A 23,827-nucleotide genomic window follows, 5' to 3' on the forward strand; every position below is an offset into this window, starting at 1 on the left:
TCAGGATTGAAATGTTGGCAAGAGAGTTAGAAACATAGGAAGGAATGAAGACTCTGTTAATCGGCCTCTTTCTTCCTCACACAGCAATTTTTCTAACAGATGCAATTACATTTGAAAGCTGTAGAGAACAGAATCTTATGTTTTATTTCTTTATTCATCATTTTCCAAATGGTATTCACTGTAAGAAGGAAATTGCCTTTGTAGTTCGGTTCTGCAGGCTCTGTGCTGGAGTGCTCCGAGCTTCAGTTTTAACACCAGCTGTTGCCCCTACCTTGTTTCTGGTGGGTGAGAACCAGCCAGAGAGGGAGGGTAAGAAATCAGGCAGAGTTCATTTAAATTCAATATATTTTTATTCTTTGTAAATACAATGAGTACAACCTTTTAACTTCACAAATCAGTTAATTCACTTTGTACAAGGAAAGTTTTACTCCTCCTATGATAGTCCAAGTGCTGAATGTTTTCCCTCAGTGCTAGTACCTAATAAATCAAAATGTGAAAAGTACAGCAGCTATTTAAAAATGTTTGTTTCTACATTTCCATAAGTATAGAGTCATACCAAAGGAGCAGCTTAAAGTGTAGGACGGTGTGTGTGTGTGTGTGTGTGTGTGTGTGTATGTTCATTCAAGGCTTTACTAGAAACCAGTTTTCGGAAAGGCATTGAAGAGTCTCAGGCTGTTAGCAATGGATCAATCAAGAGCCCTCTTAGCATTCATCTCCTTGAAGTTCCTTCTGCAATTACGTCCATACTCATTTCCTGTCTGGTGTGACTTGCTGCACCATGAGCTTGGACCCCCACTGCCTTTGGTTTCAGCACTGTGTTAACGGGACAGCGATCTACCTCACTCAATCACTCATCTCCACTTTATTTGGTTTTGCTGTTTTGATTCATCCTCCCTTGACTTATGTTCTTTTAGTAAAGCTCTTCTCTTTTTGAGATGTTATCCAACCTGAAGTCCTGGTGAGAATCTCATTTTGTCCACCAATTCCTTTGACAAGGTTGCCTGGCCTATGGTATTAAAAAAGAAGAAAAAGAAAGAACAAAAGAAGGAGAAAGAAAAGAAAAAAGAAAATAGCGAAAAAGCAAATCACATAGCATAAGCTACTTTTCACTTATTAACTCAGTTCTGAAGGCCATTTAATAATGTATTACAATAGAGGGGAAACTTTTGATAACACTTAATTTAAAACCTACCATTATTTTTAAAATAAATGCTCCAACATAACGTAGTTCTGAAGGCCGCAGTATGATGTTATACACAGAGCTATATTTGGTTACCAAACTTTATATGCTAAAAAGGAAAAGAAAGCACTACTTATGTTTCAGCTTTTGATCGCTCAGCCTGATCTTCCAGGTAAGAGGCAGAATGGCATGGCCTGTGGCAACCCCCAGTTTGCCCCTCCCAGGGCATGGCAGCAGTGAGTTTTCAGCGCAGGCGGTCCTGTTGCACCCCTCTCCTTCCCAGCCTCCCTACCCTGGTCAGGGCGGCAGGTCGTAGCTACTGGAATGTTTTGTGTCAATTGGCATTTTTTCCTGAAGGCTACACATTCCCCGGTGTATGCTTCCTGAAGGGTTTGTTAGTTGAGGCTTGTTCTCCATGGGTCGAAGTTCATCTGATACTGTCCCATCCTGAAAAGTGGGTACCTTGTGAGCTTAGATATCACTGGATTTGTACATATCTGAAAGCAGTCTTGTAATTGGCACATTGCCAATGGTTTTTTTGAAAAACACTTCTTCTATAGTTGATGGGCTAACAGAACGTAAAGCTGGCAAAAGCAACAGGAGTTTTCCAAAGCGACAGGGTTGAGTGGGATATCTGGAATATGAGAAGCCATGAAAACAAGGTCAGAGTCCATCACTCATGGAAACTAATGTCTTATACTTGAACATACATCATCTCCTGCATTCCTGATCTAGGTCTCCTGAATAACACAGTCTCCCTGCAGCAAAGTTTGGACAGGCACTGTTGTCCCTGTTTTGCAGGTAGACTACTTGAGGCAGGGAGACCATAAATGATGCTGCCAAAATCACACAGATACTCTCTCTACATTAACAAAAGGATTGCATTTTGTTTGGGGAAAAAAAGAATTTTAAGAAACATAATACTAATTTTAAGCCAAATAATAAATTTAAGATTTCCGTTATAGAAGATGACCAGGATGTTGAGGATAAAGCTAGCAACAGAATACACATTTTCTAATTCTCAGGACTCCTTCACAAGGCTATTTCCCTCACATAAAATGGCTTCTTTTTCTAAGCAATTCTCCAAATTATTATTCAGGCATTATACTTAGTCTCTCTCAGGAATAATTCCATCCTTATTACACTGCAAATTAAAGACTAAGTTCTGTTGGGGCAGTGCCACCCAACTCTCATGTCAATGAAATTGGCATGTAATTAAAGATGTGAGAAATTGCTTAACAATTTCCTCTCTTGATGTCCAACATGTATCTGTGCTCAGATGTGCAAGTTCAATCTTCTGCTGCCTTTAGATGCCTGCATCCACCTCCTCACTGCAGTCCTGATACTTCTTCAGCCAATAGTTAGAATTAGATATCAATATACATAAGGAAGGCTCCCTCCACTGAAATGAAACACCTAAAAAACTGACCTTCTGGGATACACATCTGTGACTAAGCTGGGTTCAACCCAGGCCACAAGGTGCTACAAGCTAAGGGATATCAAAATTCCTTCAAAGGAGTCAGGTGGCTATGTTTAACTGCTGGATAACTCCACTCTGCAAATAAAGTTCAGGGGAGCAACTTTCATGCTTGTCTATTTAGCTTTGGGCACATAAGAGTCCTTCTCTTCCACAGAAGACAAGGCTTATAGTTCATTCTGGGCCTCTCAGGACCTCAGCTGACTCTTTCACTGCCCATTTTCATGACCACCTGGGGACAGGGGCCACCAGACCACATCTAGTAGTGTGGTGTGGAAATGGCGAAGCTTATCTACATTAAAAAAGAAAAAAAGAAAAACAAAACAAAACCAAAAAAACCTTAAATCCTACCACTTGTTCTCCTTGTTGAATGTATTTCTAATGTTTCTTGGAAAGTAATCCCCAAATCCATGTCTCCCTTTCACCTTGGCCACCTTTTTCTTCAACAGCTCTATTTCCCTTCCCAGGACCAGGCATAGTAGAGATAATTCTGCAGCAAGCTGGAGGCAGTGGCTGCCTGGACGACCTCTGCCATCTGCAGCATCCACCCAACATGCTGAACGTTTCCCATGGTGAGAAACCACTGCGAGAAATCATCACCTTCAGAAAGGATGAATTTGGGGGAATCCATAGACAACCAACTCCTGATTTTCTGCAAACAGATTACCCACTCATCTACTCTCCCACTTATTTTATTCTCTAGTTGGGAAAGGGTTGGTTAGTCAGTCAACAAAAATTAATTGTCTATTATATGTAGCATACGGTACTACCAGAAATAGCAATGTATGAGGTCAGATGTGGTAGGCTCATACCTGTAATCCCAGCACTTTGGGAGGCTGAGGCAAGAGCATCGCTTGAGCCCAGGAGTTCAAGATAAGCATGGGCAACAAAGCAAGGCTCATCTCTACAAAACTTCGCTGGGCACCTGTAGTCCCAGATACTCAGAAGGCAGAGGTGGGAGAACCGCTTGAGCCTAGGAGGCAGAGGTTGCAGTGAGCCACGATTGCACCACTGCAACACAGCCTGGACATTCAAAACAAAAACTGTGTGTGTGTGTGTGTGTGTGTGTGTGAGAGAGAGAGAGAGAGAGAAAGAGAGAGACAGACAGAGAAAGAGAGAGAGAGAGGGAGTCTGACTAATCAAAATTATTTTTTAGAATATCTATGCCCTTGTCTTCATCTATTAGCATCAATAATTGGATTTTCTTTCAGGTTTAAGTGTTTTAGGTCTATTACAGATTTGCACATTTGATCTTCATTATAGCATATAGTTTGTATGGAATGTCAATTCCTAGGCTCCTCCTTACATCCTGGATCATTAGAGAAATAGCTTAGAGAGCTGTAATATACAATTAGGCTCAATTTCAGTTTGCATGTTAACTTTTCATTTCAATTTCAGATTTTATTTTTCTAGACAGGAAAGTGCTGGAGGCAAAAGTGTTCACTGATTTGAAGGGCTAAGAAATAAGGCATAGTCATTTTTGTCACATGTATGACCCTAGATATAAATATTAAATTACAGCTGTAGCTGATATCAGAATGAAATAAGAATTCCATAAAATAAGGAATTCCATAATTCCATTATTTAATAAGAAATAAGATACTTATTTAATATTTACTATTCGAATATTTAATAGAAATAATACGAATTCCATGGCAAAGCAGATGTGTTTTTTCCACACATGATTTTCCTCTTTTGGGGTGTTGGGGAGATGTAGTTTACTTGCCATTTCTCTAAAATAGGCTGTTGTTAACCCATGGTTGAATTCTGTTGGGCCACCCTATCAGCAGCTCCTGGCACACCAGGCTCCCCTCCTCACTCACCTCCCTGGCACTTCCCATAGGACGCCTGCCAGCTCCTCCACCACTCTCAAGACACAACTTCTCTCCTGCTGAAATCCTCCTCCTATTGAAGGACCAACTTACATGTTCTTTCCTCCACCAATCAGACTTTCAGCCTTTCCAATTGTCCCTTACTCCCTCTGTCTAGGATTCATCTCTCACACTCCCCACATTGCTTTCCTCTCTTCTCTATTTGGATTGGAGTGACACTGCTGCCCACTGCTTGCGATGATAAAGGGCAGTGTCTTGCTCCTTCTGGTATCCCGTAATGCCCACCTGCAGCCCCGCATGTAGCCAGTACTCGGTAAAGGCTTGACTGGATCAATAACTGGATACCATGTTCTTCTCATTTTTAAGTTCTTTTTTTTTTTTTTTTTTTGAGACGGAGTCTCGCTCGTCGCCCAGGCTGGAGTGCAGTGGCACGATCTCAGCTCACTGCCAGCTCCGCCTCCTGGGTTCACGCCATTCTCCTGCCTCAGCCTCCCGAGTAGCTGGGACTACAGGCGCCCGCCACCACGCCCGGCTAATTTTTTGTATTTTTAGTAGAGACGGGATTTCACCGTGTTAGCCAGGATGATCTTGATCTCCTGACCTCGTGATCTGCCCACGNCGGAGTCTCGCTCGTCGCCCAGGCTGGAGTGCAGTGGCACGATCTCAGCTCACTGCCAGCTCCGCCTCCTGGGTTCACGCCATTCTCCTGCCTCAGCCTCCCGAGTAGCTGGGACTACAGGCGCCCGCCACCACGCCCGGCTAATTTTTTGTATTTTTAGTAGAGACGGGATTTCACCGTGTTAGCCAGGATGATCTTGATCTCCTGACCTCGTGATCTGCCCACGTCGGCCTCCCAAAGTGCTGGGATTACAGGCATGAGCCACCGTGCCCGGCCTCATTTTTAAGTTCTTAATACTATAATGATTCTAAATGTCAAAGGTCAGTTAGTACATACAAGTTAGTTTGTTTTTGTTTTTTTGTTTTTTTATTTTTTTGTTTGTTTTTTAGACAGAGTCTCACTCACTCTGTTACCTGGGGCTGGAGTACAGTGGCACAGTCTCGGCTCACTGCAACCTCCACTTCCCAGCTTCAAGCGATTCTCCCACCTCAGCCTCCCGAGTAGCTGGGACTACAGGTGCATGCCATGACACCCAGATAACTTTTGTATTTTTAGTAGAGACGGGTTTCACCATGTTGGCCAGGCTGATGTTGAACTCCTGACCTCAGGTGATCCACCTCCTTGAACTCCCAAAGTGCTTGGGATTACAGGCGTGAGCCACTCTGCCCGGCCTAAAAGTTAGTGGAAGTACCCAGATTATGTACTGCTCCATTTAATAATTTTGAACAAATATTAACTGCCTACTATATATATTCTGTAATTCGATATGCATTAAAAATTTCAAATCCTGGCATTTTAATTTGGAAAAACATATACAGGTGCACTATCAACATAGTTTCAGTGATATTCCATGGACAGGGAACAGTGTTATTCATTTAGTATTCAAAAGAAGGTTTATGATAGAAATAGGGAGACCTTAGCAGAAGTGGTATCACCCCAAATGGACAGAGTTGACTTGGGATTTCTCTGACCCATTAGTTGAGGGAGGCATTAACAGCCTCTACCCATTTGATGTATTTATTCCCACCACAGTGTCTATAGCTGATGTTGAGATTATGGAGATGGGCTTTCGCAGGTTCCTTTCAAATCAGCCTAGAGAATAGCAACTCTATTCCAACCTCAAATCTACCACAGTCCTAACTCAGGAAACTAGAAAGGTTCCATTTCTCTTTAAAAGCCAGGCTTCTTTCCCCCCCCCCCCCCCAATGGCATAATAAAATTTTTTCTTCTTTTTTTTTTTTTTTTTTAACTTTTGATAGAGACAGAGTCATGCCATGTTGTGCCCAGGCTGGTCTCCTGAGCTCAAGTGAACTGCCTGCCTTGGCCTCCCAAAGTGCTGGGATTACAGGTGTGAGCCACCTCAGCCCCCAGTCTATACTTCTTGATGGGCTTGCCCAGTGCTGGGCCAGGAGGAGCTTTGTTAGAGCCCCAGTCTCTGAGAGTTCCTACAAACAGTCAAGAACAGCCTCTGCATGTGGGCCCTGCAAGGCCAGAGGTAACCCGGTAGATGTTATGACTCAAAATAATAGATACCAGTCACCAAGGCCAAACAACAGTTATGATAGGTGAAAAGATGACTTCTCTAGGCTGGGCGTAGTGGCCCAGGCCTGTAATCCCAGCACTTTGGGAGACTTAGGTGGGAGGATCACTTGAGGCCAGGAGTTCGAGACCAGCCTGGGCAACATAGCAAGACTTTGTCTCTACAAAAACTTTAAAAATTAGCTAGTTGTGTCAGGTGTGGTGGTTCACACCTGTAATCCCAGCACTTTGGGAGGCCAAGGCAGGCAGATCACAGGGTCAGGAGTTCAAGACCTGCCTGGCCAACATGGTAAAACCCCACCTCTACTGAAAATACAAAAATTAGCCAGGTGTGGTGGCAGGCACCTGTAATCCCAGCTACTTGGGAGGTTGAGGCAGGAGAATAGCTTGCAGGTGGAGGTTGCAGTGAGCAGAGATTGCACCACTACACTCCAGCCTGGGTAAAAGAGTGAAACTCCATCTCAAAAATAAATAAATAAATAAATAAATAAGCTGGGTGTGGTGGCATGCACCTGTAGTCTCAGCTACTCAGTAGGCTGAGGTGGGAGGATTGTATAAGCCCATGAGTTCATGGCTGCAGTGAGCCATGCTCACATGCCACTGCACTTCAGCCTTCCAGCCTGGGCAACAGAGCAAGACCCTGTCTCAAAAAAAACCTCTCTGGAAAGTTCTCTCATCCTTTTATTTGAGATTGGCATCTGCAGAAAGGCACCTGTGTTTTCTCAAGGATGATGTGGCCACTCTCTCACATACCAAGCATGACACTCTGGGCTTCATTTTTTTTTTTTTTTTTTGAGATGGAGTCTCACTCTGTCACCCAGGCTGGAGTGCAGTGGCACAATATTGGCTCACTGCAAGCTCCGCCTCCCAGGGTCACGACATTCTCCTGCCTCAGCCTCCCGAGTAGCCTGGCTAATTGTTTTGTATTTTTCAGTAGAGACGAGGTTTCACCGTGTTAGCCAGGATGGTCTCGATCTCCTGACCTCGTGATCACCTGTCTCGGCCTCCCAAAGTGCTGGGATTACAGGCGTGAGCCACCGCGCCTGGCCTGGGCTTCATTTTTGACCCCTCCATACCCATTCACACAAATGTTGTTCCATTATTTTGATGGATTAGTTTGTTCCACCAGGACAACTGTAATATGTCTGACAGTGCTTTCAGTTTGATCATCTAATTAGATTTGCTGAGATGATAGGTAACGACATGGATTCTCCCTAAATTAACTGGCTGGCAACAAGATAATTAGTCACAATGTTTGAACTGGCTTGTTACCGCCTGCTCAGACGTTCACAATGAGGCAATTTTCTTAAGTACATGTTCAAGGCAAACAAGGGTCACCTGGTATGGATGTAGCTGTTGAGCGTTAGCTGAGCCTCATCTTGAAGGGCCGCAATGGCAGCAGCATTCCGGAAGCTTCTCAGTTCAGAACCACTATGTGTAGGAACTAGAAATGAAGACCAGGAAACTGTGATAGACAGCATAGAAATTGCATCTGGGAGCCAGGCATGGTGGCTCATGCCTGTAATCCCAGCACTTTGGGAGGCCGAGGCAGGCGGATCACTTGAGGTCAGGAGTTCGAGACCAACCTGGCCAACATGGTGAAACCCTGTCTCTACTAAAAATACAAAAATTAGCCGGGCGTGGTGGCACGTGTCTGTAATCCCAGCTACTTGGGAGGCTGAGGCAGGAGTATTGCTTAAACTCAGGAGGCAGAGGTTCCAGTGAGCCGAGATGGTGCCATTGGACTCCAGCCTGGGTGACAAGAGCAAGACACCATCTCAAAAAAAAATTAAAAAAATTAAAAATAGAAAAAAAGAAATTGGGTCTGGGAATGCACCTCTGTGGAAGTGGATGCCCAGCAGAATACGCAGGTTCCCATAGCAATCAAAAATGGGGCCAGATTAAGAGTATCAGCTCCCTTGAAAACCATCACCTCTTTTTGCAAAGGTCAGTTCAAACTTCGAGATGGCTGAATTAGTGAGGTGGCAAAACTGGGGAAGGAGAAGAAACAGGGGTCTGTGTCTGCTTACCGGCTTTGAAAGTGACGATGCATTTTAGACAGGCAAATTCAGTAGCATCTAACCGGAGTTGTCTAAATCGAGCCACCACCTCTTGTAAAGCCTGTATTTCAGATATGATCTTGTTCAGCTTCTGGGAATCTGTGTTGTCACCGTTCATGCCTAGAATAAAAATATGGGATAAATACTCTAATATGAAGGCATTTTCATGATTTAATATTGATTTTTGACAAAATCCTGCATATCAATATCTATTCAATTGTCACTCTAAGATATCTGATTCCATGTAAACTGACTATATTGTATGAAAGTTAATATAAAATCTTCTCTTGGATGATAACAAACACAGTAATTTGCATTTAAATAACAATGCAAGCAGTCATGAATACAACAAAACAACATTATTTGCATTTAAATATAGATTTATAAATGACAGGTATACTCTATTGTTCAGCAGGAATTTGTTATTCTTTACATGTTGTTCTTTTTTCAGTAATGTATTTTTATGGTAATTTCTACAACAAAGTCATTAAATTGTGCAATTCTTACCAGATACAGCCAGTAGAGTGTTAGCATCAACCGGAATGGCCCATTGTGCTATTCCTAGAACAAACAGTTCTCTCCAAGCATCTTCCAAAAGCATCAGCTGTCATACAATAGATGTATAATATAATATAGTGTGTAATTTATAAATTTATAAACAATTTCACTATGTAAATTTCCATTATTTTAAAAAGTGTTTTAAATGCCTGTCTTGGTAATTTTTTCTGAATATTCTAGCTTTCCCTTATTTTCCCATATTTTCCTTTTGAAAAGGTGCCTATAGATATGCACATGGATTTGAGAGTCAGCCATTCCAATTTTCCAAAGTTTCCTTCTCTCAGAAAAGGATTTGCCCTTCTCGTCCTTGTATCCACCCATTCCTGACCACCTAGAAGCTCCTCTAGAGACCGAGGCTTTATGAAATGCCAGCAGCCCAGCAGGTGGATTCCCCTCACAGAGAATGCTGCTATTAGCAGGGTTGAGGATTCCTCAGACACTTGCAGAGCTGGGTCCCCATCTTCCTGGAGGGTTGAGGGGGCTGGGCTGGGAGAGAGACAGAGATCACTAATTCCCAAGAGGCATTCAGGGGAAATCAGGGTGCAATTATGTTAATCGGGTTTTGCTGAGTTTTCCTCGTCTCACTGCATGATTTTTCTGAGACCCATAAATGGACAGCATCAAGGTGCTTGTCATTTTTATTCTAATAAAGTGTGCTATTGAATATTTAAAATGAAAATCTGTCTCTTTTTCCAAATTAATATACCAGATTCCATTTCGCTGCAGTTTGCTCTTTGTCGAAGCATTCCTACCAAAGGGCTAAGTGGCAGACAGTAAGTAAATTTTGTTTGGGTGAGAGTATACAAATACTTGTTTTGAAAAAAAAAAAAAAAAAAAGCCAATCTACACACACACACACACACAGCAAATGGTTAGAGTTAAGCAGTAAACCTGTTCAAAGATAGGACCTAACTACCTTAAAAAATCTCAAAACTAAAAACCAGCCAATTCTAAATGATTTATGTAAAAGGATTTCTTTTGGGAGCTAAGAGCTGAATCATGAAGGCTTGTAACCAAAATCACAATTAGACCAAAGGGTTTAATTTTTTAAATGTTTTATTTTTAGTTTTATTGCATTAAGTACAGGAAATAATTGTAAAATGCAAGGTAAACAATATCTAATTCTGGCCATATTTGAAAGGGCAGGCCATGAGAAAAAGAACATCTCATGCTAGAAGATGAAATGCTTTTAGCACATTGCCTGATCTTTCCGTAGGAAACATACTTCATATAAAGGGCCACTATTATGCTTTAATTAGGTATGAAATGAATTGAAGAAATAAATCCTTTGCTTTTAGAACTACATATTAGCCTTTTGGAAAATTTGTCATTAATTCCTGTGAATGCACTGGTGACAGCCAATGGTTGGGAACACTTTGTTTTCTTTCTTTCCTTTAAGGTTAGAAAAATGTTAGCATTTCTGATATTCCTAACAACAAAATTTCTGGGTCTCAGTACAATACAATGTTTCACTGCACACACTTTTTCTTCCTCTGAATGTCATTTACAACCACAGAATTATGCAAAATGCCTATTTGTTTACAAAATGTCTAAAAGCACATGAAGAATGGAGGAAGATCCTAGCCTGCAGGAGGTGTGCACTGTGCCCCTTGGTCTTACATGCTGATCAATTAATGACCAAAACTGGGAGCATCACAATGGAGAACATAAAGCTGATAATATAAATAATAACATCAGTTCCAAAAATCTACTACTCTTACCACCTTCTACTTCTCTCAGTTCCAATGTTCTTAGTAAAACATTGTTTCAACAGTTTTAGAAAATCACTACAATTTTAAAATTTGGTATTATATTTGCTGTTTCAATCAAACAAAAAGAGGTAATGTTCTTGTATGTGTGTTTTTCATAGACTGGACCCAGCTTTTCTGAAATAATGTAATTACGTTTCTTACTAAGGATCATATAGGTAGATATTTTGAGCCCATGGGAAGAAGCAAGTAAAAACAAGTAGTTTCCACGTTGCTGTTAAGAATGGATGCCTGCCTCGGGTGGTTTACCTGGGGATGGAGGGAGTTTTGTAAGACTGAGTGCTACCGCTTCTTTCCCAGCTCTCTTTTTCCCAAGGCCTCAGTGCTCTGGTGGTCATACCTGGTCCTGCAAAGACAGCGTGGAGAAGGCTGGCACACTCTTAGCCCACTTGATGCTCATGAAGAGAAGTCTGGCAGCTGATTCACACACTGACTCTGTGGCCACTTCATAGAGATACATTGGGGTCCCATTCACTTCATGGGGGTACTGGGTGGGGAAGAAAGAAAGACACCTAGAAGTAAGGAAACCACAGCTTTGCGAGAAGAGACAAACTTAATTTCTAATTAAAGCAAGGAAGGGGATAAAAAGGAATTTGGATGTTTTGCTTAAACATGCAGTTGCCATCGATGGGCAAAAAAATCAAACATCTCTATCTATAGAGTTTGAAAAGTAATACTGGTTGGGGGAGGTCCATTTCCATTCTTTGGGAGCCTCTCCCTTCCAGAGGGTCCTCTGGCTTTTCTATCCCCTGCAGCAAATTTTCCTTGGGCTGAGCCAAGTGCCAAGCCTGGCTCCCAATTTAGACAAGAGCTGCTTGCATTTGTGTAAATAAAAATAGATGTGAAAAAGTATAAATTAATAGGCATCCCAAACACAAATATGCATATGAGTATTTTTAGAAAGGATTAGTATATTATGGAAATATTTCAATTAGACATCTTAATCATTCACAGAGCATTCCCATTCATAACTGACAACATATTCATAACACTACTTCCCTGAGCTTATTATACACATCAAGGGTAAGAAAGCCATATTAAATATTGTGCGTGTGCATGTGCCCAGGTGTCTGGCTTCCCTGCAGTGTGCGGCTGCAGCTGGCCCTCCTCTGAGGGACATCCTAGGCCCTCATCGACCTGGAATGGGGGTCTTAGTAGGTATCAGCTGGAGGCCTGGAGGGTAGGCCTTAGGTGGCAGCCTTTCCAGGTGGTTCAGGCTGGGCCCTGCTCCTATGGAATCAACTCTGCTGTAAATCCACCTGCCTCAGAAGTAGGTGAGGAACCATGGGAAATGAACTCAGATTCCTCAAACTGTTCTAACAGTGTGATCTCCACATTTCTCTCTTGCCTTAGAAACTCATGGCTTTACCCAAGAGCATACAGGCCAAGATCTGGAATTCTGGGGCACTTCCTCCAGCTGTAGCCAACTCCTCTCCTCTAAAAATGAACGTTGGTTCTTCGGGCCTTTAGGAACACCTGAGGCTGCCCTCTGGGTTTAGACGAGGGCTCCACCCACCACCGATCACCAGTGGGTGTTTCCTAAAGGTGCAGGTTCCTGGACTCCACCCCAAACTTACAGAAACGAAATTTCTGGGGGGATAAGATCGGGACTGCACACTTGTAGCCACTCGGAGGTTGACTCTACTGTACACTCAAGTTTGAGCACCCCTGGCTAAACAAGGCAGAGCAGGGGGGCTGGAGCTCCATGCAGAGACCAGCCAAGCACCCTGGAGTTCTCTCCCCAGTATGCCTGATCCGCCTCACAGCTCAGAAGAACTGGGTGCGTCCCTCTCCTCCATTCGCTGGCACGAGTCTCTTTGGGCCCAGCAAGGCCACTGACCTTGGGCGTGGGCTGAGCCAGGCTCACGAGGGTCTGCCGCTCAGGGGTGGTGGACACCGCGGCCAGCTCCAGGCCGTGCGGCTCCAGCTGCGTGACCGCAGTGAAGAAGGCCGGCGCAGGGAGCGCCGCGGAGGGAAAGTGCGCGGCCGCCCCGTTCTCCTCCTTGTGTCCACGGAAGTAGAGGGCCACTTGCTTGCGGATGGTGGACGTCCGAGGCCCCCGCTCGTGCTGCACGGCTGCAGAGGCAAACAGAAACGTATGCGGGCGATCAGAGACGTCGCGACACAGCTGCTGCGGCGCTCCCCCCAGCCCCGCCCCAATGTCAAGTCTGGGCAGGCAAAATCGCCCAAGAGGTGAAAAGAAGAGAGAGGGAATCTGAGGGAGGAAGGGATTCTGAGATTGTCTAACCACTACAGTGAATAGATTCGGAAGCTGAGACTTAGAAGAGGGGCCCGTGCTCAAAGTGCCATGATAATGGCAGAGCCTCAAGCAAGACTAAGTGTGTTCTCGGTCGGTCCAGGGCTCCTTCCGACCAGGGAAGGGGATTCTCAGGGAAACCAGAGACCCTCTGGGCCGGAGTAGGCGGGTATACTCGCCCCAAAAGAGGTATACTCATCCAAAAGAGAGGGAGCGTAGTGCATGCCAGACACCTCGTCTCTGCAGAGACTTTTCCAACTCCGCCCAAGAACAACCCTCCCTACCCCAGGCCCTGCCCCAGCGAAATGGCTTTTGGCCTCTGAGGGCCGCAGGAGAAAAGGAACCGAGTCCCGGGATTGCTAGGGGATGGAAAGAGGGAGAACCCGTCTCCTAGTATGCTGGAGAAAGGCAGGGGAGATGTGACAATTACCACCAACAGTTTAAATAAACAAATTAATTCAGGGCAATCTTCCGCCCGCCGAGCTTGACAACTTGTCAATACACAAGTTCAACAGGTTGGACGCTCCCTCCGGCTTCCTGCGCCGCGGAGGAAGGGGCTCTCTCCTCCTGGAGCAGCCACCCGGCCCGAGCCGCCTCACAGCAAAACCCACTCGCACCCTGTTGCCAGGCCCCCACGGTGTCCTCCAGCCCTTTACCCTCGCCCCCTGCCTGAGCCTGGGACGCCCTCGACAGGCTGCAGCGGGGGACGCAGCTCGGACTGTACTCCAGGCCCAGGAAGCACTCTGACGTCCTGGTTCTTGCTGCTCTGCGTTTAAGAGCCTTGGGAGAGCAGGGTGTCCGAGGCACCCACGGGCGTCACCCTGCCTCTCCAGCCCCCTTTCCCTCTTTTCTGTGGAACAGAGAGAAGGCCCTGGAAAAGCTCACATCGGCCCAATGGCCGTACTGATCTTGAATTTGCAAACGGGCTGGAAATTGCGCGTTTTCGCGTCTCTGCCCTCCCTTTTCCAACACACCGCGATCTTCCAGCCCGTATGATCTCCTCCCCGTGAGACTATCCAGACTGTAAGATCCTGGGGGAGGCTAGCAGGCTTAAGGGTGGCCACGAAGGGCTGCAAAGAGGGATTAGGACCGGAGGTAGAAAATGCGCCGCGGTCCCCTGGAGAGTGGGGTCCCCCCAAGGGCTGCCTTTGTAGAAATGACTGTGTGGCGCAAGTTCCTGATGTGGGCATGGGTCTTGCCCTGGGGAATTCTAGGGGTCGCCAGCGGCTCCTGCTGACAGACGGGAAGGCTACGACTGAAAGCCCGAGGCCAATTCCCAGCATCTGGAAAGAAGCGCTCCGGAGTTGATTTACATGCATAGGATTGCCAAGTATTTTCTGTACATATAATTTCCTTACTACTCAATCAACACTGGAATAAAGGGATGCACTGATTACCGTCTTTGTTCATGTTGACTTCCAAACACTTCTTCAGCCGACACGCCCTGCACTGGTTTCTGTGCGTCTTGTCCACCGGGCAGCCTCCCTGGAACAGAGCGCAGGGAGTCAGCGGTCCCCCTGGCCTTTAGGCGGGAGACCCGGAGCCGGCACCCGGGCGGGGAAACGGCGTGGAGGCGCCACCTTGCCCGACCACAGGCCCTGGAGCCCCGAGCCTGGGCCTGCAAAACGCGAGCGCCTTGGGCATGAGCAGGGCCAGATCAAGAAGGGGCTGGGACGTCCCAGGCTACTTCAAGAGGGCCAGTCCCGGACCCCAAGAAAGCGGACAAGGGGAAAACGTCCTTCTCCAAGCAGGTGAAGGATAGACAGCCGGGTTAGCAGACCCCGCAGGCCTGCGGGGCTCTCGGTAGGGGAACTTCCGCCGGTCGCGGAGTGGTGGAACAGGGATGAGACTTCAGGACCGAAGACAGCGACTTGGCCCCAGAGAAGGAGGCCTCTGAGTTCCGTTAAGAGCTGGCTTTTGGGTCAGGATTCACGCCATACCGCCCTCCCACCAACGATTTCAGTACTTGAGTCTACCTTTTTTCTGCCACTTTCTGGGCAAGCCCGTTTATCTATCAGATAAATCTCTCCCATTTATTCTTCACTCTTCTGTTACCTCACTTTTGCTTTTGTATGAAACCAACCTTATCATCAGCAAATTGAGAGTTGCCTTAAAGACTAGCCTTGGCCCAGGTGCATAGAAACACAGCCCTTCCTGGAAGGTGAGGGGTTAGGAGGGCAAGGCCTAGAGAAGGTGAGGGTGAAAAAGGAAGAGCTCAAGGCTTGAGCAAAATATAGAAATGCCCACCATGTAAACAGGACCAGGAAGGTAATGTGACGGACTGTCAGTCTAAATGATAATATGGACTAAGAATGTTAGCATGGTAACTGAAAAAATAAAGGTGGTCACTTCTTTAGAAATATTTATCTGAGATGCATGAGAAAATAGATGTTTTACCTAATGCAATTTTCCAAAAAAAAATTAGCCATTGAAAGAGGAAATCTACAGATAAAGTTTCCTTTGGAATTTATTCAGTGTTAGGTGTCATTACTGAGGGGACATGTGCATGGATACATAAAGAGTCATGTTCATGAGTTTTATACACAGAAAATGTTTAAGACATTGTGTGCTCTCCTATATTTATAGAAGTTGCTACTGTTACATTTGTAGCGAGGAAAGATAATAAATGTATTTTTATTTTGCTTCATAATCTCAAAAATTCATATACTCTGGAGTTGGAGTATGTTTTTTCCCCCTGAAGCCCTTTAGGGGAAAATTACACATCAGAATGCAGTTTTATGAGTTCATGCTTCTCCAATTTAAAATATGATGATTTATTTAAAATAAAGGTGGGACAGATGTTCACATCCATTTCTAAATGTCCTCATTACTGTTAATAATACATTGGAATATAATTTAATCTTAGAATAAGAGAGAAAGGAAATAATTTTGGGGTCCAAAGTGAATCATTTAGGGCATCTTTGCTGGCCAATGTAATAGTTCATTGTAAATAGGTTTTTTAAACTCATTATTAAATGTAATCATATATCTATCCTCAGATGGTATCTTTCCAGTATTCTTATAAACATGTAAATGCAAAATGGAAAACTTCATTAGTTCTTAAGTGTGTCTTCAAATCAGATCAAATGTATATAAATATCTAGTGCCAGAGAGAAGGATGAATGCCTCAGCTATGATCATTTACTCTCCTTGCAAGAAGAACACCAGGCCTGATGAGTCTATTATCAGTCCTTTACAAGCACTTGGACTAATATCAATATGCTTGAATTGATAGCCATCCCCTTTTAAAAGATCAAGCACAACATCAGAGATCTTGATTTTCCAATTCTGTTCACTGCATAAAAGCAAAAGACAATCTAAGTAGAAGTTAGTTCAAATCTGACAACCCCCAGTAATCGCACAATCCTGTGGAGTTATTGGGATACAGTCCTATGCATGTAAAATGTGATGTGTCCATATGGTGAAGCCAGAAACTGATACAGTATCCAACTAAACAGGTAACAGGGCTAGAGAGCTCAAAATTTATCTCAATGCAAATATCTTCTGTTTTTGTGGTTAATCCAAAACTATTAGAAAATGATATGAGCAGACATGACTTCAGAAAAAGACATCAGAACAATTCGCTAGCAGCAGACAATGTATGCATGTGTATACATGTACCCTATATTTACTAATTAGTGAAAAGTGTTTTACTATTTTGTTACCAAAGGATGACTCCTGACTAATGCACCCTCAGGGATCTTTCCAGGAGTGAAATGGAGGCCTCTGTGCTGAGGGTCTGAGTGGCTGGTAAGGAGAGGGCAAAGTGTGGGACCAGAAGGTTGATCTCCTTAGTTAAAATCAGCCTATTACTGAGCTGGAAACTGAGTCAAGGGGTTCAGCTCACTCTTTCTAGAAGCTTTGGCTCATACTGAGCCCGTGCCAGATTCCTCTGTCTCTTTGAGACAGTTTTGCCTACTCAAGACCAAAACCACTAACTGGGTCCATATTCTAAGCAGAGAAGGAGAACAGGGATATGGAAGCTTGAGGAGGATCCCAGTTGCACCTTCCTTTTGAATCTTCTCTTCTTCCTCACCCTGCCCTTTTCTGACAAGGCACAGCTAAGGTCACATGGGTGCTGAATTCCCACTGCCCAATTCCAGAGCAACCCTGCTTCTCTGGAGTTGAAAAGGCACAGCTCTTCAGAAAGCACTGCCTCTCTTTCAAGTAGCCAGCACTCACTTGGTGGTCTCAGCTAAAGGTGGTGGTGACCTTGACTCAGATGTCTGTGTGCCACTTACTTCTGCATCCCAGGCAAGTGATCAGGGGACTGAGCTTGATGCTGCTAGGAGTGAGGGTGGGGTGGGCAGGCACAATAACAAAGCTCTTTCTCCTTCTGGCTCCTTGTGGTTTAGATGCTAAATTCTTTAGGTCCCTTGGACCAGCTTTAGAGCCACTGGGCGTGGGCCTTAACCATTGTCAAAATCTGTCAGAATTAAAAAAAAAAAAAAAGTGTAGGGAGGCTCTAGGACTTCAGACTTCCTCCTATAAACTCATATCTTCCGTTACCTCTTCCCGCCTTTCCCCAGCCAAAGGGCCTCCAAGAGTTGAGGCAAGAAGGAGAGGAGAGGAAGGGAGAGGTCAGGGCTGGGTCTCTCCTCAACAGCGTGGAAACTCAGAGGAGGCCTTGGCACAAACAAAAGAGTGAGGAGGCAGCAGAGGGGAGCTGAGCAGTGCAGCCCTGGCTAAGGTACCTGGTTTCCAGATTTGCAGACATACGTCCTATTCCTTCGGATGCTCCGTTTGAAAAAACCCGAGCAGCCGTCGCAGGCGTAGACCCCGTAGTGTTTCCCCGAGCTGCGGTCGCCACACACTTTGCAGGGGATATCTAAAATGCGGCCTGAAATCGCAGGAAAGACCGGGAAGGGGGGAAGGGGCGAGAGGGAAAGGAGGGCGGAGAAGAGGGAGAAAAGGGGAGAGGGAGAGAGAGATGCTAAGCAATCTGACCTCTGAAGGGATTAGCACCGAAGCTGCGGTAAAAGCAAATAATGAAGTGATTTTATAGCCAAACTTTTTTTCCTTGAGCAAGTGTCAGTTTCCTACAATGAGCATTATTCATGCACCGCTACATGTATTTGGGTCTCCTCTAATCGGCGAGACCCATTTTGGAATAAAAGATGACAGCAGGCCCGGGCGGCAGCGCGGCCCTCCACTGCCTTTCTGCTCCGCGGAAAGTTTGGCCGCCTCCCTCCTTCGCTTTTGCATTTAACAGAGAAAGTTGTTAGTGAGCGCGCGAGGAGACAAACTTGAAATGTAAAAGGGAAAAGAAGAAAAACAAACACGGCTGGAACCAGTGGTGGCAGCTGGAAGGCAATCGAGTTTTCTCTGAGCTCCGCCGGGCGGTGTTATTATTAGGATTATTATTGTAATGCTAATACTTGGATTATTAATGATAATAAGGGTAGTGGTAATTGGCCAACTTTCGCTTTACCTATTTAAAAAATGCTTGGTGAGTCGCTTTGGAGAAATTATTTCTTTTAGGAAAAAATTATTTTCTCCGCAAAGTGGTTCGGGGCTAGGCAAGGGAGAGGGGAGCGACGCAAGTTGTTGGTTCCCTGCCGGGTTAGCTTGGGACAGGCGTTCTTCTCCCTCCATTTCCTAAGCCCTTTCTCCCTAGACCACTGGCCTCCACACGCTTGGTCCTGCTTTGGGTCTCTTCCTCCCAGTTTTTCCCAGTGCTGTGCGTGAGCCTGGTTTTTTTTTTTTTTTTTAAGAATCTGAACTGATTTTTCTAGGCTGAATCCCCCACCCCCACCCCCATGGACCCCACCTCCAAGAGAACTTTCCCTGGAATCCCCTCAAGCCTAGGGGTGGCCACAGACCCTGGAGGAGTGTCAGGGAGAGGGTAATATTTGGCCGTTTAGAAAGGGAGGAATTCTTTTCCTCTAAGGTTCAAGAGTCCAACAAGTGCCTGAAGCGGTTTATAGGGACTTAGAAATGCTTCCTCCCGCAAAACAAAGGGAGTATTAAACTGTTAACTTAATTAACACTTTAATTTTAAAAATAACAATAGTTGATAACAATTGACTTATTAACACTTGCTTTTCTCTTCTTCCACCCATCCGAAGACCTTCAGTTTGGGCCCCAGCGGCCTCAGGCCTCCCTGAAATTCGACAGCTTCTGCGGAAAGCGCTTGGGTTGGGGACTACGATTAGATTGGGGTGGGGAGGGACGGCAGTGAAACGTCTGGGCGAGGGGAGCAGGGGAGGTGAGGGCGTGGCGCGGGGAGGGCCTCGAGGCACCGGAGGTGTAAACTTGCTCCTGGAACCCTAGGCGTCCGGGCGAGCTTGCACCCTGGGTCCCAGCCTAGTCTCAGGTGGAGGGGTGGGAGGAGAGAGAGCGCGGGGACCGTGCTTGGGGGTGGGGGGTGTTCGGTAACGACCAGGCTCGGCCGGGTAATTACAACCCCGCGGCAGCACCTGCCTATAGAGCCACCAGTGACCCGTCAAAAAGAGTAGCATGGGAATTCGGACGGCGACAAAGGCGGGCAGGGGAGGCGCGCGGCGCGGCTGCCACCGGCTCGGCGCCCCCTCTCCCACAGGGCGGGAGGGGAGATTGTGCTGTGGGAGGGAGGGGCTGGAGAGAGCCAGGCGAGGGCACAGCGGGTCTTGTCCTCCACTCCTTTGGGCCTGTCACTGCGCCCAAGGGAGTTCCTGGTCGCTCAGGAACCGGGTCTGGAGCGCCGCTGCACGGCACTCACTCTGGAAGCAGTAAACTTGGTTTCTATATTTTACAACCATCCTCTGCACAACACGCGCCCTCTGACCGCTCCAGGATCCACGTTTGGGGCCCAGCAGTACTGTCACCCCAGCTATCCTCTTCCCCGTGGCACTGTTGAAGATGCCAAGATGAGTGAGTGGGAGGAGCAGTGATGGGGTCTCTTTTTCCCCACTTCCCATCCGGACAGGAAGCCCATGACAGCATCGCTGAGAACCCGACGAGGGTGGAGGGAAGACCAGCGCAGGGTGGGGGCCCCTCCTCGGACTCCCCCGCCCGAGCTTCCGGACTGTTGCCCCCTAGGCCACCACCAGTGCGAGTCCTGCCTCTGCGCAGACCTCCGAGCCGCAGCTCCTGGGGCAGATTAGAGACAGGCAACCGGGCTGGGGCGGGGCCCAGGAGGGAGGGACGCGAAAATTCCGGGGCATAGCGGGTCTGTGCCTCAGACTCCGCCACCCAGCCACGTTAAGGTGACTTGGGGTCACGAGACAAGCTGGTTGACCCCGTTGCAAAGCTCCTCTCATTTAGCAAACCGAGTGAGCTCCGACGTGAGGCGAGCCGGAGTTTCCTGAAGCTGGAAAACCGTTCTTAACTTCCCTCGCCAGGGGGTCCCCTCGGGGCTTTTTGTGTGTCATAATTGCCTAAAGATATATGGCAGCTTCGATTACTGTAATTACCATCAGAGGCTGTTGAAAGAAGTTAGTCTGGGCTGCAGGGGTGACTGGCCAGGGTCTCGTTACCACCCAGGCGGGGCTCCGGGTGACATCGCTCTGCTCTCCAGCCGCGAGAAGCCGGGCAAGGCGGGGGCTGCAGCTCTGGCTGCTCGACCCAGTCCTGACCTGGGCCGCTGCGCGCCGACCTCCTCGCCGCCCCCGGCCCGAGGGACGCAGGTCTCGGGTTGGCTGCCGCCACCGGTTTGGAAAGGGCCTAGATGCAGCGGCGCCACGGGCGGGGGCCTCTGTCCTGCGGGCCTGAGAAAGCTCAGCAGCCGCGTCCCGACCTGAGCCGGGGCTGGAGGCTTCCAAGGCCTCACTCAGGCTCTTGGGAAGTTGGAACGGCCAAAGTTTCCGCAATGAGCCCGCTGTGGTTTTTCCCCCAAAGTCTGGAGGGTTGGCCTGCCTCCTAGTCCACAGCAGGGGCGCAGCCGCAGGCGGGCAGGGCTCCCCGCTCACCCCTCCCTCGCCTCTGAGGCCTCACCTTTCAAGGGCCCCAGCGGCTCCGCACCCTGAAATGGACGAAAGAGCCCGGTACTCCTTACTTTCAGGGGTGTAGGCGAGGGCCTGTCCCGGGGCGAGCGAGCTAGGAGGCCTGCCGAGACCCGCGGGCTTCAGTTTTTGCAATGGAGGCTCAGAATGCAACAGAAACGGCCTCCTGCGCCTCCTGGGAAGGACACTCACGCCCGGGAATGCGGGCAACAAAAATCGAGGTCGCTTTGCCTCCTGGAAATTCCAACAGCGAGGGCCAGAGTAGGCCCGAGCCTAACGGGAAACTCAGTCCTACGCCAGGGTCCGCTCTGCATTCCGGCCGCGGTTAGGGCTCCTTCTCTGCTCCCTCTGCCCCAGCTCGAAATATTTCTCCTTTTCTTTTTGTTCACGTTCATTTTACTCTAATTTTTAAAAGGTCAGCACCCAAAGCAAAATCAACGGACAAAGTGAAAATACAACCTCCTTCTTGGAGGGGGGTAGGAGGGCGGGAATTGCATCCCACTTAAGTGAGACTTCATTACCAGTCCTCAGAAGTATCTCCGATTCTCCCAACTTTCAAAGACTCAGGACAATGAGGGCGAGTGAAAGGGGGAGGGGGCGGGAAGGAACGCATAGAGCGCCAAAAAATGCTATCCGCGAAAACAACACGGGCAGCAAGGCAACTTCGGGATATGGGGACTGCGGCGGCAACGGTCGTCCCCAGCCTCAGACCCTGGAGCCCCTCAGCAGTGGGCCACGGGATGGCGGGAACTGAAATGCCCCCGGGAGATCTAAGCACCGTGGTTGCGCCTGCTCAACGCTGGCTCGGGCCTGCACATTCTTGGGTTCCGCAGGCATGGTGCAAGCAAATGCCCTCGCACACACACTTAGCCCGGCGCTCCTGAGTCTCGGGGTGGTGAGAGATCAGCTGCGGCCTGGCGTTCGGAGAGCCGGCAACTAAGGAAGTTCGTGGAAGGAGAGAAGCGCACGGAGGGAGCAGGCCGAGCACTCCTGTCTCTGCTGGGCTCCGGCTCGAAAAGTCCTTGGGATTAGGGATTTGGTCCTCTCTTTGCTAGAGTGGTTCGCCATACTTCAAATTCCCCAGTTATGACCTACGCGGATTTAGGATTAAGGAAAATGTGACTTTTAAATTGTTTCTGCTTCCCAGTTTGCAGGATTATTTGAAATAGCTAGAAACGGGGTGCAAAGCATTCCATTCAAAATCCGCTTTGCACAGAGTTGCTTTTGCGCGCTGGAGCTCGGAGTTTTGAGCGAGTGTGTTATTGTGCTACCGCCTGAAACTGCGGCCCAGTTCCCGCCCCCATGGCCCCCCCACCCAGCACCTGGCGGCTAAATGGAGGCAACTCATCCGACTGGTGGGCTGCGCGGGTCGTAACCTTCTCACCGCACCAGACAGGGGGTATCAAGCAATCCAGAGGCAACGAAACAGCTCTCCCCTCACCACGAAATGCTCCAACTCACGGTCTACAGGGCTGGGCCGAACGCACACGCCCGTTGGAGTCCCGGGGCTCAGAGTCGCAGCGCTCCAGGCAGGACCTCCCCAGCCTCCCTGCTCGCCCGCCCCACGCTGCGCGTCTAGGCCCCACGGCGGCCGGAGAGGTACCCACTTGTTGATCCGGCTGGCTTGCTCATGCTGGCTGTCCCGGGGCGGAGCGGTTGGTGGGCGCTGCCCGAGTCCCGGCAGGCAGCGCCCGCCTCGCCGCCCGGCGCCGCCGCTCTCCAGCCGCCCTCCAGCCTGCAAGGCTCCGGGGCGGGACAGGTGGGTGTCAGTCGCGCGCTGCGCTGCTCCCTGGGCGCTCAGAATTCGTTCCACAGTGGAAATTTAAGCATCTTTAAGTTTCTTCCCGGCTCTTGCAAAACCGCAGCTGCTGGGAATGCTGCTTGATATGGACACACACATGGACCGACAGATGAAGAGATGGACAGGAAGACTGAGGAAGAAGGGAGAACAGCAAGAGAGGGATGTTGAAGGACAGAGATGGAGACACGAGAATGGCCTTCCTACGGAGCGAAATCCCTCTTTTTCCCCATTCCTGTCACTCAGTCTTCAATCTCTCCCTCTACATAGGTATGCAGAGTGTGGGCAATCTCTGCCGACCGCTGGTCTCCCAAGGAAAGAAGGAAAACACAACCGCAGTCTCAGAGGCAGACGGGTTCCGCGCTGCCGGAACCCAAGCGCAGAGTGGGACAACTAGATTGCTGGGAAATCTTCCGAGGGAAGAGGCGGCCAGGTCCGGGTTTCCGGGGAGAGCCGCACACGCAGCGGCGAAGGGTCCCCGAAGTTCATTACCCCGTGACTTTGTGCCTGTCGCTGCGGGCTGGGTCCCCTGTAATATCTCCAGAAGCGCTCTGACAGGCAGCCGCGGGGAGGGGAATAGGGCGTCCCTGGCCCACTTAGCTTTTCCCCCAACTCCTGGCGGGGTCTGACGTCAGCCATGTGCGGGGAGGGGATGGGAAGAGGGAGGGGGTTAAATGCTAATGATATTAATGAACCTCCAAGCGGCTCCCAAAGAAAATGCAGGCGCTCTCAGAGCTTACGAGTTAGAAAGTGTGAATACGGGAGTGTGGCTCTGTGCGTGCGTGATGGTGAGGACGGTGCGGCTCGTAATAAAAA

The 23,827-nt window shown here is 47.9% G+C and overlaps 1 protein-coding gene across 1 annotated transcript; it reads right to left on the reverse strand.

Annotated features, from left to right (window-relative positions):
• Window positions 1-327: 327 nt before the first annotated feature.
• On the reverse strand, window positions 328-23,553 carry NR2E1 (nuclear receptor subfamily 2 group E member 1). Its single transcript, XM_017878767.1, has 9 exons — window positions 22,821-23,553; window positions 17,986-18,131; window positions 14,689-14,776; window positions 12,875-13,110; window positions 11,375-11,521; window positions 9,215-9,311; window positions 8,678-8,827; window positions 7,986-8,091; window positions 328-1,814 (listed from the first exon to the last, which is right to left on the reverse strand). Exons 1-9 carry the CDS (start codon window positions 22,843-22,845, stop codon window positions 1,652-1,654), a joined length of 1,158 nt encoding a protein of 385 aa, XP_017734256.1. The 5' UTR covers window positions 22,846-23,553; the 3' UTR covers window positions 328-1,651.
• Between the last annotated feature and the right edge of the window lie 274 nt (window positions 23,554-23,827).

Source organism: Rhinopithecus bieti, unplaced genomic scaffold (assembly GCF_001698545.2).
Source record: "Rhinopithecus bieti isolate Rb0 unplaced genomic scaffold, ASM169854v2 scaffold_11508, whole genome shotgun sequence".
Taxonomy (NCBI): Eukaryota; Metazoa; Chordata; class Mammalia; order Primates; family Cercopithecidae; genus Rhinopithecus; species Rhinopithecus bieti.